Source organism: Lontra canadensis, unplaced genomic scaffold, assembly GCF_010015895.1.
Source record: "Lontra canadensis isolate GAN:19392208 unplaced genomic scaffold, GSC_riverotter_1.0 scaffold4, whole genome shotgun sequence".
Lineage (NCBI taxonomy): Eukaryota > Metazoa > Chordata > Mammalia > Carnivora > Mustelidae > Lontra > Lontra canadensis.
In genome coordinates, this window is record NW_022630998.1 from 38,837,279 (window position 1) to 38,856,231 (window position 18,953).

The following is an 18,953-nucleotide window of genomic DNA, read 5'->3' on the forward strand; positions in this document are numbered from 1 at the left end:
ACTGGGTATCAGCCTCTCCTGCATGCTTCCATGTGACCCTTTTCCTGTTTGCTAATGTGAAGGAAACATTCAGGTAGCTTTCAGGTCTTTTTTAGAGGAAATTGTTCCAGATATAGCTGTAGCTTTGGTGTGTCCTTAGAAGGAGAATTCAGAATCCTCCTAGGTTGTCATCTTATACGACCTCTCCAACTCTGATTACTCTTTTTGTTGTTGTCATTATCTTTTCTGCATTAGAATTCCTAACTGGTTATTTAGAAAGCTACTACTTTTTTGCACTACACTCACCACTTTACTAAAAGCTCTTATAGCAAATAGTTTTTGAGTTGGTTCCCTTGGATTTTTCAGGACTATAATATCATTTGTAAGTAATATCTGGGTTCTTCCTTCCAGTGTTTATTACTGCTTACTTTATTCTCTTGTCTACCTGTCCTAACACATCCAGAAAAATCTTATACTGTTAATGAGCATAATAGGTGTCTGCCATTCCAGACTTTATAACTGCTTTATGTGTTTCATTAAGATTGATGTTGGTCTTTTCAGGTTAAGGACAAATTCACATATTTATATTTACTCAGTATTTTAAGCAGGCATTAATTGTGAATTTGATCATCTATTTACTTTGGCTTAACAGAGTTTATTTTGAAGTATCTTTAGGGATGCCTCGGTGGCTTCACTGGTTTGGTTAAGGGTCTGCCTTCGGCTCAGGTCAGGATGAAGTCCCACATCAGGGCTCCTTGCTCAGTGGGGAGGATACTTCTCCCTCTGCCTGTCACTCCCCCTGCTTGTGCAGCTCATGTACTCCATCTCTCTCTCTGACAAATAAAATCTTTGGGGCACCTGGGTGGCTCAGTGGTGGGTCATGATCCCAGAGTCCTGGGACGGAGCCCCGCATCGGGCTCTCTGCTCAGCATGGAATCTGCTTCCCTCCCCCCTCTCTCTCTGCCTGCCTCTCTGCCTGCTTATGATCTCCGTCTGTCAAATAAATAAAAAAAAACTTAAAAAAAAAAGATGCTAGCTTAAAAAAAAAAAAAAGGAAAGGAAATATTCTTGAATTTCTGGAATAAACCTCATTTGGCCATGACCTATTACTCATTTAATCTGTGAGATTCTATTATTTTAATTTAGGACTTTTGTAAGCATAAGACACTCACCTGATACTTTAATACATCTACATTATAGTAAGAAGCAGCTGGATTTTGCTCTGATAGCTTCTTGAGGTAGACAGTAACAGCTTGCATGTTCATCCAAAAATCTTTTGTGTTAGAATCACACTGTGATGGATCACTGTATGCATAAGAAATATTTTTGTTATTTTATCCGACTTGGCTTTATCCTTTGCTTCTGTATTGTCATTTGGTGACCCGGGGAAGACTAGTAGGAATAACCCAAAAGGTGGGATGATGGAAAATTAAAGTTAGGGGGATAAAGAATAGAACACAGCAGTGCCTGAACACTGAGATAATGGACAGGAGAGAAGGATTTAACAACTACCACCACCACCACTACCACCCAAAACACACAAGCAACAGCAGGCTGTGTTGTCACCCAACTCAATTATTATTGCTTCAATAAAGAAGGAAAAAAGTAAAGTTTTACAGAAATTTTACCCTCAAAGCAAAAGTACACAAACCTGAACACAAGTTGTGCATTTGGAAGAATTTGCTCTAGCCTGCTGATATTTTTCACCCTGAAGCACAGCACAGCTGGAGATGGATTGCTAGTAAAGACTTTAATAATTCCACTTGGGAATGATATTGTCATGTCACCAGTGATCTTCACAATACACCTGAAATTAGGGAGTTGGAAAATTTTAAGTGGTGTATATAAGGTGTTTTAATAACCATTTAAAACATGCTTGGTTTAAGAAGGACACATAAAAAAATCTGTCATAATTATGGACCAATTATTTTTTCAATTTAATTATTTAAAAAATGATTTTGTGTGAAATGGCATATGCACATATCATCGTCTTTGCTTAGACTTAAATCCAAACACAAATGCAAGCATAAAGCTCATATTCCTCCACTTGTTTGTGGAAACATTCCCCTGGCTGTCCTATAAAGACACTCCTTCCCTAACACTATCTCCACTTGCAGGTCTTCTTCCCTGAAAACCCCACAGAGTCCTGGGCCTGACAGTGGCAGTGGGAGAGGTCTTCCTTGCTTCTCACTGCCCCTTCCAACTCTCTGTTCCGACTTCCTTCCAAAAAATCTCCAGCCCCCTTTGTAACCTATACCATCAAACTATACTACTTGGTATTCCATCCCTTTCAAGTTACCTTCAATATTCCATTTCATTTCCCTGAAAATTTTAGCTCTTGGCCCACTGTCAAGTCTGGGTCTGCACCACTATTATCATAATTTGTAGCCATTTCAACATCCACACAGATAATCCTCCTAATATTTTGTTCACCTAGTTCTCAGCCCCTTACCTCCAATGATCCTGTCTTCCAGCCTACCTCAGACACACCAAAGCCCCTCCATCATCTCAATTTCAGTGTCCCCACTCCTCTAATGGCCACTTCCTCTTTTCCTGGCTCATTCTGTCTAATACCACATCTCCAAGTCTCCAACCTCCTCAAGGCTTCCACAATCCACTGTTCCTACTATATTTTCACTCATTCCTTCAAAACCTCATTTCCTTGTCTCTTGGGATTTCCTGGTCCATCATTATGCAATGCTACCTCTTCTCATATCTTCTTTCTCCTCCAACATGCAGTATTCCTTCCCCCAAAGTCACAGTCATTGACTTCAAATTATACTGAGGAAGTAAAGTCAGGAAAGAACTTACAGCCTCAGAACTGAACTCCTACTAGACTCTGTATTCATACCTTCCCTCTTGTTTCAACAGATGACCAGTCAATGCACTTAAGGCCAATTTCACTGCTTCTGCACTAAGGCTCATCTCCTTCCACATATCAAAGGAAATGTGGAATTACCCATGGAATTGTACCTTTTCCTGAAAGTTCAAATTTTTCCAAAAATAATGATCTTTCCAATTAGTGTACAGACATGCTAAAATGTATCTCTTTAAAAAACAAACTAAAATTAATAAAAACTCTTTGATTCTATCATTTCTCCACTGTTACCACTCCACCTCTCTCCTTCCACTTGCAACAAAACATCTTGAAAATTTTCTACACTTGCTCTTTCCAAATATAGCCATATTTGCATCACTTCCTTCTCCTGAACTCCCTCCAAACATGCCTTCATCTCCAACACTCAACTAAAATCATTGGTAAATGTCACCAACAATCTCCAGAATGTCAAAGGTCCATTTTTCCTGACGTATCATCAGCATCATTTACAGCTTCACACCATCCTTCATGAAAGGGTTTTATTCACTTCATTTCTGGGACACTGCTCTACTGGTTCTCTCACCTCTCCTGCTGCATGCTGTATCAAATTCCTTTACCAAATCATTGTCATCTTCCTGTTTTCAAAGCTCTGAAGGGAGCGATAGTTCTCATGAGATCTCTTCTCTATTCCCTGAGGCCTGTGGCTTTCAGGATTATATACAAATTAATGACCTAAGACCTATTCCCTGAACTCCAGAATCACATATTTAGTTGTCTTAATAAGTACTTCAAACCTACCAATCTCCTCCTTTAGCAAATCTCGACAACCCTTGTTTTCAAAAGGAATTCAATATCTATTATCATTCGTGATCTCCTCAGCTAATAACCTTATATACGCCACCATCATCTCTCACCTGGACTGCTGCAGTTAATCTTCTCTGTTTGTACTCTGGCTCCTTCTAGTTTATTCTCTATATGGCAGCCAGAGTGCTTCTTCAAAAAGCTAGGCAACCTCATCAGTTCTCTGGCTTCTGACCTTGCTCAAAATAAACTCCAAACTCTTCACCATGGTCTATAATTCCCAACCTGATCTGGCCCCTCTAAGGACTTATCTTTGACTACTCCCTTGCTAACTCCAACTTAGTGACATGATAATCTCTTTGCTGTTCATCAGATATGCCAAACATGCTTCTATCTCAGCCTTTTACACTCACTGGAATGCTCTTCCCTCACACATCTGCATGGTTTGCTCCACAATGTCTTTGAAACATCTCCTTAAATTTAACATCAAAAAGGTTTAAAAAAAAAAAAAGTAGCCCTCTACTGTAACTCTTGTCTCTTCCTACCCTAGTTTATTTTTCTTCACAGCACATATCAATACCATTACCTTACATGTTGTTCAACATATAATTATCCATCAAGTACTCAAGTGTGGAGGATACTTCACTAAAGAAAACAAAGTTCTACTCTAAAAGGTTTGCATTACCATAAGAGAAAACTAATAAGCTGCTTCTTGCATGAGTGCTTACACATAGTAAGCACTCAAATATCTGATGAATGACTGACTATATGTTGAATATATGTTTTATACACAAAAGGTAGGGGTGATCATTCACCAAAATCTTTTCTTAAAAGAAGAGGGTTAAACTGACTCCTTGACAAGAGTCTTAAAAATGAGACATATAGGGGCACTTGGGTGGCTCAGTGGGTTAGGCCTCTGCCTTCAGCTCGTGTCGTGGTCCTGGGGTCCTGGGATCAAACCCACATTGGGCTCTCTGCTCGGCAGGGAGCCTGCTTCCCTGTCTCTCTCTGCCTGCTTGTAATCTCTCTCTCTGTCAAATAAATAAAATCTTAAAAAAAAAAAAATGAGACATATATTCTAGGTCTCTGGCAAACATAACATTTTACCAAAGATATACATTAAGCCAAGATTCAGAGTTCTATCCCCTTCTAGTCATCTGCCATCATCCTGCTCTACAGTTATGTCAAACAACAGATGGGTAATAACGGTCATAAACCCTGGGGAAGAATATAAATAAACTGGGGGAAAAAGCCATTACTACTGCTGATTATAGTGATTTTTTGTTTGGTTTTTAAGGAAGACAATTGCTAAATGACTATATTTGATAGCAAAAAAGGCAGGTAAATAAGTAACAGAAAACTCTATTACAGAATCAAAATGTAACTGAAAATTTACCACTAGGCCCTCTCTCTACTAAATGCACGTGCGCGCGCGCGCACACACACACACACACACACACACACACATATCTTTTTAAAACTAACTTGGTGGGATCTGCTCCTTTAAAATAGGCATTAACAGATTCTGTGAGGGCAACTGCCACAGGTAAGGTGTCTTGATTTCCAAGGCTGACAGGGCTGGGACCTCGTGACACACCTAGAATACATACAATTCATTTGTTAAATCCTACAGAGAGACATTTATAAAATAAGATAGGTAAATTCATAATGTTAGCTTGTCACAAATGACTCTATTACTGGTTCCACTGATGGCCCATGTGTAAATCTGGAGGTTAAGAAATAGAGCACAGAACACATTGAAACATAATACAGAGGACCAAAAAAAAAAAAAAAAAAATCAGGAAAACATGTCACACTGACTTCTTTTAAATGAAATGACACTGAACACTTTGGTTAAGAAGTATCAGAAGGAAAAGCCCTTCCCCTGAACAACTAAAATTAGTAAAACATTTCTTCACCTTTCAGATACTAAATTGTTTCCGGTTCTACCAATCACATACAGCAGGGCATTAAACTGGGTTTTTGTATTTCATCTACTTCCATACATCAGCTATTTCTAAATTATACACTACTCATTATAATTCTTTTACTTCTTCTTTGTCTAATGCTTACATTTTATTTCCTTACCTTGACAAATGGGATTAATAGTGTTATTTTTTATAACATTCCTGATATAAAGTTTACTTACTTAGTTTATATACCTTTAAAGTCAACTCATATAAACATTATTTTCAAGTAAACAAATTTAATCTATACATGTGTACAGGTTTGTTTTTTTCTTTAACCTAAGTAAAGTTTCAGGTTTATTTTATAATAGGAAAATTCCTCAAAATAGTTGACTGCCTTTCTGGACAAATGTACTCTTCCTGTTTACACCTTACCACTACTGCTACTGATTGGCAAGTGGAGCATTTTATTTAATATACAATAAATGATGAAATTTCTTAAAAAAAAAAAAGCCAGTAATACAGTTTATTCAGTTTTTCTCTTAAGAATGCACAATCTAGGTCAACAGAAGTCTCAGAAATTTGGATGTATGCTTTTGGTCTATAAATCTGTGTTACTTCTGAAATACCTAAAATACTAGTTCTGACAAAAATCAGTACTAACTCTCTGCCTCACAAGTGACACTGAGATTCTACAAACAGATCTTTTGTTAGCTTTAACAGCTAAGAAGATTTGGTGGTATTTAATATTCTGAAGGAATTATGCCTTAGAAAGTTCTTCATAGTTAAAAAAAAAAAATAGCTCAGGGATGAAAAATAAGAACTGCTTCTAGGCCAGTAGGAAAAGTAACTGCCCCCACCCCCCCGACTGTTTAAAGAAAAAAAAGAAAAAGTTAATTTCATATGAAAATTTAAAACTGAGTAATATAAAAATCTCAAAAAAAAAATCACAACAGCTACTATTTACTAACTGTAACATGTGTCCAGCATTAAGCCAAGGTGGCATGAAAAAAAATGCTGTCTTTTGGAACCAAAAGTAGTTTTACAAAGCATGAGCATACTTGGTCAATGAGGGATGACTAGAAAGATGAGAAGAGATGGAAATGTGTCTAGAGAAATGTTTAAGGCCCGGATCACAGCATGGAGAATCTTTAATTTGATCTTTATGGCACTAAAAACCACTAAAAATGTTTAAGAGAAACATGGCTATATTTTTCATTTACTAAAGATCACTCTGAACACAGAGTGGATCCTGGAATGAAGAGAAAAATGTCTGCTGTCAGGGATTCAATTCTAGATCAGGTGAGAGATTATTAAATGAAAGATAAGGGGTTGATCAAAAGGCAGAAATTCCAGATATGTGCATAAGAAAATGTTGAGGGAAAAAAGCAGATTAAGTATAGATTAACTGAATACAACTATACAAACAGTAAACTTTTTAAAAAATATATATATTGTTCTAAACTACAGGGTCACCAGAAATTTAGAAAATTGTATTTTTCAGAGGAAGGTGAAAGCTATTATATTGTTTACTAAACAAAACTATATTCTCAACTGTGAATTTAATCTTTTCCCTTAAACCACCTACAACAAATGGAGATTTACAGAGTCATGGGTAACATTAATGTTGTTCCTACTTTGACAAAGAAAATCAAAAGAAACCTACATGTTATTATTTTCAGTTATCCAATTTGGGCATATAAATTGAGAATTCTTCAAACAGTCCCTCTAAATATTAAGTCCATTACTGAAACACTGGCAAGTAGGAAAAAAAACACTGAACAGTAGGGGAAAAAACTCAAAATACACTTAACATCTTGGCATATCCTCTTTAGTACTTCCTACTCTTTTCCTTTCAAGATCATACTGCACATGCACAGTTAAAAAAAAATGTTTGACATGGGACATATGTAACCAAGTCCTTCACATAGCAAAGGAGTCTAATTTATAAAGTACTATTCAGAATAAATCATTTCTTAGAAATAAATTCCTTGTATTCTTCATGGGTTCTAATTTTGGAGTCATTGTTTTATATTTAAACAACTGTATGTTTTGAAAATGCAGAGAGCTTATAAAATTGAAGTAAGAAGTATCTTCCTATAACAAATAATGAATAATTTTGTGGAGTGCCTTTCGGCTCAGGATTAAAAAACACTCCCAATTATTGGCTACCTTTATACCTCACCTCACAATATGAATGGCTTTCCTAGGACAGCCTTTGCTCCGATAGTTGAGGTATTACCATTTTTTAAACTGACATAGTTTTTCTGCTTCTTTTCTCATCACTTTTTCTATGGTTCTGACACCTTTAGCAGTAAGATTTATGGATGGTTCTTAATGTTGAGGAGGAAAGAAAAGCAAGCAGTTGGAGGGCAATACAAAAACACTATAGGTTTTTAAAAGTGGGGAGCTGATATCAATAGATCCTGTACAGCAACTGGACATAATTAGTACAAAATGGAGAAAGTTAAACCTTAGAGTTATTCTTGACTTCTGAGACAGGATACATTGCTGAAAAAGGAAAAATGAGGTAACAAAGTATTTTAGATACACTTTAGGAACATTAGTCAACACATATGTTGCTTCTGATACAATACCTTGTGAAGTCTCACAGTGCTTTTCAATTTCAGAGAGTGTCCCAATCAAATTATCATCTTCTATTATATTTAAATACAAAATATTGCAGGAAAAAAAATATTTTCAAGAAGAATCAAAACCTTAAACAGAGCTGAATAAGCATTGTAATAAAAAAAACAACAACTCTACTTTTATGGTAGATTTAAAGTGCCTTGTTGTACAAAATACACATTACATCCCACCTGTCAGTGTAATAGCTATCACCTACCTGTGGTTTTCCTATTGCTGGCACTGGTCCAAACTAAAAACAAACATGTACCTACTTAATCAAAATAATTTCCATCATAAATTGAAATCCTTCTAAATTAACCTAGAGAAAATAGAGAACTAAACCAAATTTTGGTTACCCAGACCACCTAACTTTTAAAGGACCCATCTATGTTTTTTTATGACTAAAACAGTCTGCAAAAACCCAAATTAATAAAAACACATACACAAAGAAAATACATGAATAAAGTGCTAAATACAGCAAAAAGAAAAACTTACTAGATGTACTCTACCTGAAAGTAAAAGATAAGAAAAATTATATGCTCATAAAGGTATATAAAATAGGATGGTAACATCATGTTTGGACATGTAAAAAATCAAGTAACTTTTAAACTTCCGTTAGCCTATATTATGTCATTTTTACAATGGCCACACTTAGAAAATGCACTTCTCTCCTTTCTGAGTTTTAACAAATCAAATTGGATATAATTAAATCTGCTTAAAATAGGGCTATTATTCTCAAACTTAGCATGCATCACAATCACCTGGAAGGCCCATTCAAAAACTGCTAGCCCCAGAAAAGGTCTCTGTCTCTAGTAAGTTTCCAGGTGATGCAGACAGATGGTGCAGGTACAAGGATCACCCTTTGAGAACTACTGAATTATGTTGAGTTGTGTGCATCAGTGATTGGCAATATCAAAGATAGACTCATTACTACTTAGAAGCAGCAGTAGGAACTGTTCTAATTTTGATAGGAAGCTGTCACTCCCATAACAGCAGCTTTAAGTGGCTTTTTGCTTTATTAACGGTGGTCAAGAAAACAATAAGAATTTGTAGAAAAAAATAGCTAGAAGTGAAGACAGAAAAATGTCTTGAGCAAAATCTAGATGCAATATAATACTAGATTTATTTGGTGGGATCTAGGTTTATACGCCTGTACTCTTAACATCCACTACTTTTAGATCTTCATGATTTAAATTCTTATAGAAATACTTAATTGCAAGCACAAAACTCCTTTCTTAAGTTGAATCATTATTAAAATAAAAACTGAGGAATGCCAGTATCACTTCATATGAGAAAGGACTGCATTATATTTCGCCTTCAACTATTTATATTGGTCAGTAGTTTATAAATTTGATATACTCTTAGTGTTAAAAAAAAAAAGGCCTCCTATTCAAATAATAGAAACTGTGTAACAGAAAAGGAAAATGTGGTTAGTCTGATAATGCCAGCTGTGTTTCCAAAAAATCAAAATTTGTAATGTTAAATTATTCATCAGCTCATTAAAAAACAAAATTCAGTCTGACCATTCTTGGAATGCTGACTATCACAAGTAATCTCTGATAATCACTTACCTACTGTTGGAGTGTTGGCAGCACTTAATGAAGCTGAAGATGAGATAGAGGAAGAACTTTCTGCCCGGGCTAAAGGAGCTGCAGGAGGTGGGCTGGTATTGGAAGTTATAGGTGGGCTGAATGGCCTGGGCTTAAAAACAAAAAGTTATTTACCAAAATGCTAAAAGAGTTCTTCCTTATAAGACAAGATTTGTAGGTATCAGGTAAAATTAAGTTTAATATACTAAACCAAATTTATTGTTTCTTATAACTAAAAACAAATGCCATAGGTCAAATCATTTTCAAGAGGAGATTAAAGGCAGAGAAGGCTATTTTAAAATAATGCTGCTGAGAGAACCTTTATACATAGAATATTTTCTCCATTTCAAAAAGTATGTTTAAGACAGATTCTCAGAAGTTAAACTATAAGTTTAAACAGTATGAAGGCTTTTCATACATACTGCCAAACTGCTTCCCAAAAGGATTATTCACTTTACTGCCTATAAATGTAAGAGAGTATTTCTTTGTACCCTTGTCAGCAATGAATGGATGAGCCTTAGAAGAAAGAAAAAAATTTTTTAAATTGATAAAAATAAGATTGGCATTTTGCGCCTTTTATAGTTGTCTTTGCTAGCTTCCTCTGATTTAGTTTCGGGAGGGCTTAGTATAACCTGAGCTTTCACTAATCCTTTGCTTTATTTTCTGCAACCCCTAAATCTTGTTTGCCCTTTGCTTTTGGTTTTTACATATATGTCCATTTTCCCTTTATAATTCCTTGTAATGTTTCTTTATTGAGACAGTTTACCCCATAAAAGAGGTTTGAGAAAATCTTAATTCTACTGCCTTCCCACTCTTCTAAACATAAAAACAAATACAAAAAATAGAACTTCAGTTCATTTCTTTTACCTGGAGAAATGGGTTTTTCCATTTCATATTCCTAAGTGTTCCAATAATAGATGAGCAACACTTCCTCAGGGATTTCATTTTTTAAAATAAGGCATATTTTCCTTATTTAAAAATAACATTTTTCCTGCCTGTAAAAGTATTAAGTGAAAACAGTACTTCTCTAGTGCCTACTATGTGTCATGGGTTATGAACTACGTACAAAGCGATGAAAAGATACTGTTCCTGTCCTCAATTGACTGAAGGACATGAAAAACAAATGGCAAAAACAAAACCCTTTATAAGCATTCACACACTGAAATTGGTGAACTCTTGATTCTATGAATATACACTTACAGATACACACTTACATAAAAATTAGATACCATCCAAACTGTTTTATACTAAGTAAACCCTACTCCCGCAATTAACTATTTTTCAACTATTGGTTCCAGAGAATGGCTTTCTGATGACCTGATAATAATGACTAATAGACTGAAAAAATATAGTAAGGTTGAAACTGCAGCTCCCTATGTATACAGATGGAAGTAGTGCGTGGCATGAGGCCAAACACATAATAATTCAACAGCTAATCTAAAACCTGCAAGCTTAGAAAAAAAGACTTGATCAACTACTGTGGGGGAAATTTCTCCTGTAGCAACATGGCCTCATGACCAATGTCATGTCACTACATTTTTATAATTTACAATTTAGAATGTGTACTTTGTAATTTTTTAGGAAAAGACAAAACCACACCCATTTTTTCAAGTGGTTTATGGCACTGTCCAATACAGTAGCCACTAGCACTTGAAATGTGGCTAGTCCAAATGTGAGGTGAGCTTTAAGTAGAAAATACACAGATTTTGAAGACTTAGCACACACAAACAGAAAAGATATTCTCATTCTTTATACTGCTTACATTATAAATTGATTTTTTTTAAATGTGATGAGTAAATAAAAAGTTAATTTCACTGTTTTTCCTTTTTTAATGTGGCTACTATGAAACTTTATATGCGTTACTGCATGGTATTTCTATTGAATAGCACTACTTAAGAATAGCAGTTCTTAAACCCAAACATGCATCAGAATCACTCGGAGGGCCACTTGACAAAATTTCTGATGTGTCTGGGGTAGAGCCACAGAAACTACATTTTTACCAAGATCCTCGGTGATGGTAATGCTGCTGCTAGTCTGGAGAATAAACTTTGAAAACAACTGCTCTAGAACAATGAGGCATTCACTATAGGAATGTGAAAGGGTGTGATTACAGACCCTGTGAACATTTAGTCTCCCCCAGAAAAGTGCACATACAAGCATGCAAGGAAAAGAGCACTCTGATGTACAGCTGAAGAGAATTCAAATCAGCATAACCTTCCTGGTGGGCAAGACAGCAATAAAAATCATCAAGAGTCTTAAAAATGTGTCTTTACTCCATGAATTTTACCTTGAATTTTTTTTACTAAGTTAATCATGTCTGCAAAGAAGTAAATAAAAGGATATTCATTAAAACATTTTTTATAATGAAATCATTAAGACAACACTGAATAATGAAAATTTACATATAAACTAAATGTTAAATAATCACATCTCTAAAAACCTTTGAAAATTTAATGCTGACAGTGGTATTACAAGATAGAGCATTTATGCTCTGCAGCTGTTTCAAAAGGTGCTCCTTGAAGCCCTCAGAGGATGGTTTCTAGAAGGTTTGCCAGGCTACCGCAGGGAGTAAAGGGTGAAAGATTCTAGTATAAAAGTCCCACTTTTATTTACTTAATAGATTTGCAACTTAAAAGATCATTTAACAAAGGATTCTACGACTTGAAAAAAGTTTGAAATCTATGGAATAATTCATGAAATAGAAAGGTATAGAAAGGTATCCCCCAAATATTTTCAAGTGAAGAGTAAAAAAAATGTAAGGTATGACCTTTGATTTATCATTCACAGTAACTTTGAGCAATTATTCACACTCCATAAAGTTATGTTTTACACATAGTAACTCATTTAAGTTTCACACCACCTATTTTCTTTATACCTATTTACCCATAAGGAAACAGAGACTCCAAATATATAATTTGGCTAATGTTGCTCAAGTAATTAGTCACTAATAAGCTTGCATTTTTAACAACTATGTTTAACTGTGAATGAATAAATATTTAAGCATTCAAAAATTAATGAAAGGTATATATAAAAAGTTTAACTGGGTATCTTTGGGTCATGAAATATGGAAGGGATTTTAATTTTGTGTCTTCTCTAATTCCCAAATTTTATATGATCTCTTACAATCAGGAAAAAAATCCCATGGTAATAAGAGCTAGTCATTTTTGTATTGCTCAAATAATCATCTCCTTGGCAGCCTGTACCTAGAGTCTTTGAGTTCACTCCCTGAAGTCTGTTCGTTAGGATAAGAGGAGAAAGATGTCACCATTTCAACACTTGGTGCTCCAGCATTTTCATTTATTCATGAAACAACATCTCACTATGCGACAGGCATTATGCAAAGTATGAGACTGGCTAAGGTATAGTCTGGTGAAGGGAATATTCAAGGAAAGAACATATAACATAATTGGTACGCTAAAAGAAATTTGAGCAAAGTATATGGGTATAAGGAAGAGAATGATTACATCTACTTGGGGGGAAGAGTAATGATCAAAGAGGGCTTTAGCTAGATGATATTTAGCTGGATCTTAAAAAAAAGAGACCAGTTTCCTACATAGACAACTGAAGGACATTTCAGTAAAGGGAGCAAAAGACATGGGTGCATAAAAGAACATGATGTGTTTGGGGAACACTGGAAAGTTTCAGAGGGCTGGAGCACAGGTTGCAAAGAGGAGAAAGTTGGGCAGTTAGGTAAGAATGTAAGTTGTTGAGGCCACTCGATAAAAAGGCTTGTACATTCAGCTAAAACATTCAACAATATGGATTATGGGGGACCACTGGAAATGTCTATCTGGGGAAAAGGAAGGTTAAGCTTGACTTTTTTAGAAATGTAATACTGACAATTAGTGTAAAACATTAAGCAAAGCAGAAAAGATGAGAGGCAAGAAGCCTGGTTTGGGAGCAGCTCACTCTGAATATTACTTGTAGATCTCCTTTAATTATCTGACAACTTTTGTAGGCTGATGCTTTTTTCCAGAAGCAACATGTACTTTGACAAGTCAATTAAGTGACCTGAACAAACTCTAGTTTCTTTATGTATAAAACAAAGCTGGACTGGATGCCCTCCAGGATTTTCCTGCCAGTATACTTCTAAGTCCTAAGAACGGCCACCATTTCTTCCTTAGCATTTGACTTAAAGCAGAATTATATGAGTATTGCTTCTTAAATGCAAAAGAACGGATACTGAATGATATTTTTATTATATGCTTTCTCAGGAATCTCATTTCCTCCTGAACAATGTCTTATTCCATGCATATGATCACTGAGATAATATGAGGGAGTAAAGGAAATGTCTGGAAAAACTTTTCTATAGTTATTAAGACTCCAGTAGATAATTCCAAGTGCTTAACTGTAATGGGGCATATAGAAAAAAATATCATTTGCATCTTACATCAAACAGTTATAATTAAAAAAAAAAACACCTGAGTACATACTATTTCATTAATCCCACTGAGTTTGCCTGAAGTAAGCTTTGGTCTGGAAGCAGGCCTTGGAGGTGGAACAATGGTGCCTACAGAAAGAGGAGTTGTGGGCCTGGCTGGTAAGGGGAAAAAGAGAATTCGAAGAAAATCATTAGTATGTAGCAATCCGTACATAAAGACATTCTATTATAGAGGAACTCTTAGGAGTCAAAGCTCATTTTCAGGAGTTTTTAAATACTTATATAACTATAGATATTTGTTGGAATACTGGGAATCTAGCAAATAAGCTTTTCTTGAGCTAACAATATTCCTGGAAAACACACTTACACACACACACTTACACACATACATTAACTTTTCAATAGAACTGATACATAGCAACTTATTCCTGTTTTAATTCTTTACACACATTAAAAAATAAAATCTGATAAATCTAGAGAGAATAAACCAACTGAAGGCTAAGGTCTATAGTTTATTGTCAGTATATCTACTGACAGTAATGTAAGACCAAGTCTTATTTGAAATAACACCTTCAAAGTAGTAACATGAAGTCTAAATAAAACACTTACCTTAATTAAAAGTCATGTTACAAGTTGAATTACATTGCAAAGTTTCTGGTAATAATTAAAAGTATTAAAAATATCCTACTTATATTGGGCACCTGGCTGGCTCAATGGGTTGAAGCCTCTGCCTTTGGCTCAGGTCGTGGTCCCAGAGTCCTGGGATCGAGACCCACATCAGGCTCTCTGCTCAGCAGGGAGCCTGCTTCTTCCTCTCTCTCTCTCTCTCTCTCTCTGCCTGACTCTCTGCCTACTTGTGATCTCTGTCAAATAAATAAATAAAATCTTTAAAAAAAAAATCCTACTTATAAAAAAATACCCCAAATCACTACAGTTAATTTTTGGTAAGAAAACACCTTATAGAACTCCCATATAATGTTCATTGCTCCTAAATCCTACATAAATTAAATGTTCAGATTTTCAATGCCATCTGCAAGTTCTGCCACTTCATAAATCAGACACTAACCTGAGTATTCCTAATTAATGAAATTCAAGTGTACATCATCAAAAGTCACAAATGTATTAGCATAAACAAAACAAGAGTGAGGAACGGAAGCAAATTTAAATCATCTTTTTTCTTTTTTTTAAGATTTTATTTGTCAGAGAGAAAGGGAGCCGCAGACAGAGGGAGAAGCAGGCTCCCTGCTGAGCAAGGAGCCCAAGGAGGGACTTGATCCCAGGACCCTGGGATCATGACCTGAGCTGAATGCAGACACTGAACTGACTGAGCGACACAGGCATCCCTGTTTAAATCATCCCTCTGGTTCATTCTAAAAGGTGGGTCTGTAATTCAGACTGAAGAATACGGATGGGAAGAAATATAAACCATTACATTAAGTTTGCAGATGTGCAAAGTTAAAAATATATGAATAGGCCTCAGTATAAACCCATGGAGAAACAAACTGAGGACCCATGGTCACTGATGAAGGAATGGAGGAAACAAGGAAAGACCTAAAGAAAAAGGTAGTCACAGAGATAGGAAAGTCAAAGCATGAGGGGTATGGAATCCTTCAGAAAGCTTGTTCTATGAAGGGCTAAGAGATACAAGCAAGGTTCAAGTTGCTTGAAGGTAACAACATAAAGCTGCTAAGAAACCATGTGTAGATTCTGAGGCTGCTGCCTTCTTCCACTGAGCACCACTTCTTTCATGCTGCGCTCCTACTTTAAACAGTTCACTGGAAGAAATGTGCACCAACCTGAGAACCATAACATTTCCCTGTGCTATGACATACTGACTTTAAAGACAGGCCCATTATCAATGAAAACAGCACTGACCGATACTGGCAAATCGCCTATCCAAATGACATTCAGACTGACTCCAAACAAACCTAGCCTGGTAGAACTGTTAAGGTTCAGCTCTTTCAAATAATTACAATTTGCTTTTTCAAATTCCACATACATGCTGGTTTCAAGTAAAGACTCAATTACTATACACTCAAACAAATCCGTGTGAGACAAAGAGTTTCTGTTGCACTCTTTTAAGTTCCTTAAGCTGAAAGAAGGGAAAGCAGTTGAACACCAGAAGCAACAAGAAAATTCAAACAAAAGTATGAATCTATGTAGCCAGATAGTTTTCTTGTTTCAGGTTAATGTTATTTTAATCACTCAAAACTAGAAAAATGTAGTAATACATTTTCCAAAAAAAACACATGTCCAAACTTTCTATTACCAAGAAAAATAAGTATGAGCATTAAGAAACTTAAAAAACATATGAGTAAAACTGAAGGTCCAAAATGTATAAGCCATAATTATTCCTATTTTCTCAGAGGAACAAAAGCTATCTCTAACAGTTGGTAAAAGTATAAACACTGATATATAAATAAAACCCTCCTATGACAAGTCTTACTGTAGACCATTTCTTCTGTTCATGAATTAACTGACCACTTGTGATCTGCAAAAATCCCTTAAAATTATCTTTTGAAAAATATTACACTAGTTTTTTATATTAACTCCAACACTGACTTGCTCTGCCTTATTTCATCGCTAGCCAGTCCGGCAGTCTGCTGAGTAACACAGCACTAACACCTTTACACCCTGTCAAATCTTTTGAGATTTTTACCATCATCTCTTTTCAACATGACTAACATTCTCTGGAAGATAAAATAATTTCATCATTTTTCAGACTGTATAGGAAGGTTTAAAAATGCTTACAAAAGTGAACTTAAAACATTGTTACTTTTTATTTCCTAGTTACCACACATCAAATGGCCACTGAACAAAAATTAATCATTTTTAAAGTTAAAAGTGATAGGGGTAAAACATCCTTAAGAAAGTTACCAAGAGTTAAAGCAAAAAGTTTTTTAAAAAGGAAGAGACTGTGATGAAAAAGAGTAAGAAACTAAGGGCAGTTAGGAAGGAATCTCTGTATAACTAAAGCCACTGCGATACCAATGTGAAAATTTTTATTCAATATTTTGAAAAAACAATTCATAAAAAATACATTAACAAAACTGAAAAACGCTACTTAGAAGGCTCTTCATTCTAAATATAAAACATCATTCTGACATTTTCACTCAACAAAAAAGAGACTATAATAACAACTTCAGTTTTTCCTGTATACTTACTTTCCTTATGCAGTCTATTCAAGTATTAAATATAGACCACTTCCTCCAAAATTCCAAACTAGAATTAAGGTTGCCTAACAATCCACTTACAATTTCTTTTAAAAATTGGTTTATAAACAGAATACTAAAATGTTTTGGTATGGCTTATAGTTTAGTTAATATCTCAGAGTGCAATGAAAAGAATGAAGACTTGAAAATCAGTAAGATCTAGGTTTGAATCAATGCTTCTTCATTTCGTATAAAATGATCTCAGAGAAGTTCCTGATCATCTCTGAACTTTACTTTTTTTTTTAATCTATAAAACAGGGACAATAAAATGGACTTCATGGAGTAGTTAATGAAGTGAAATTAAATAGAATATGTGTAACTCCTAGCAGAGCAATGTGGCAGGAACTCAATCAACTCACATTCTCTCCCCGACAATTCCCTCACTCCCCTAACCCCAAATACTGAAGAACATTCCTGAAATCCCAGAGAAGGCTGAAGACCAACATAAAGTGGATTTTATTCTCTTGCTTTGAACAAGCAGTGGTTTTATTAACAAGCATTTTGATGCCTACTTGGATTGTTGGCTAGTGTGGGATTTTATATTTTGAAGAAAAGAGAAAATGAACATATTCTTGCCAAAACAACATCTAAAAAGCATTCAAGTTTCTTTGACACATTGCTTGGGAAGTGCTAAAGCCTTTCTGGAAAGCAGTTTGGCAATAAATATCAATGGGTTTATCTAGAGACTCAAATGTTGTACTGATAAATTATAAGGGTATTACGACACGTTCACGAAATTCTATCCATGGATGTTCATAATACTAGAAAACTGGATGCAACTCAAATATCTGATAAGAAAAGACGGATTACATTAATGAACATTTATACAGTGGAATTATCTAGGAACAGTGAGAATTATTTGGGCATTGAAAAGGGAATGATTCATGGAAATACAAAAATGAAAAAAAAAATGGTGTTCCATAAAATTTTGTTTAAGCCATAGGATCTTTCAGCTAAGTTAACTAGCATAAAATCACTTTATCTGGCAATATGAGAAGATAAGAATATTTTTGACCATTAAGTATAACACAAAAGTGATGAATAAATCAATAAGGAGAAAAGTAACTAATGAATCCCTCAGTTTAAATATATATACACACACACACACACACACACACACATATACATACATATACATATATACATTACCTGATGATGACGACGAAGTTAATGAAGCTGAAGAAGATGAATCAAGAGATGGTCCAAACAGGGGATCCCAAGCAAGTAAATCACTGGTCCCTTTCCTGCCATAACATTTTAAAAATAAAGATTTTAACAAAGGAATATTTTATTAGTATAAAATTTAGTCATTTATTTTTATCTCACAGAATTGTACAGCTAAATACACAGCATTTAAAAGTTGGCTATTCTGTCAATGGATTGTGTGAAGAAACTTAACAAATATTGGTTTAAATTAAAACTTTTTTTAAACTACTATAAGCAGAACCTCCAGTAACATGTAAAATTGGTAGGAGGCAGTAGAGAAGATTAATCTGCACCAATCACACCTTGTTATACTCTGGTTTTGGGGCTATAAGAACAGAAACCATTTCAGCTTTACAAAGGAAGAAAAGCAGTCCCCTGGAGCCTAAATGAACTGCCCAAGGACACAAAGGTACTTAATTCTACAGTAGTGTC

General features: G+C 35.1%; 1 protein-coding gene across 2 annotated transcripts in view; it reads right to left on the reverse strand.

Moving 5' to 3' along the window:
* The window catches only part of FCHO2 (FCH and mu domain containing endocytic adaptor 2), a 118,253-nt gene that overhangs the window by 16,096 nt on the left and 83,204 nt on the right, over positions 1 to 18,953 (reverse strand). For both annotated transcript variants that reach the window (XM_032848700.1, XM_032848693.1), the window contains exons 17-22: positions 18,465 to 18,559; positions 14,156 to 14,259; positions 9,705 to 9,834; positions 5,084 to 5,195; positions 1,631 to 1,786; positions 1,152 to 1,284 (exon numbers count right to left, since the gene is read on the reverse strand). In XM_032848700.1, the coding sequence (XP_032704591.1) occupies positions 1,152 to 1,284; positions 1,631 to 1,786; positions 5,084 to 5,195; positions 9,705 to 9,834; positions 14,156 to 14,259; positions 18,465 to 18,559 (730 nt within the window). The remainder of the gene's footprint in view (positions 1 to 1,151; positions 1,285 to 1,630; positions 1,787 to 5,083; positions 5,196 to 9,704; positions 9,835 to 14,155; positions 14,260 to 18,464; positions 18,560 to 18,953) is intronic.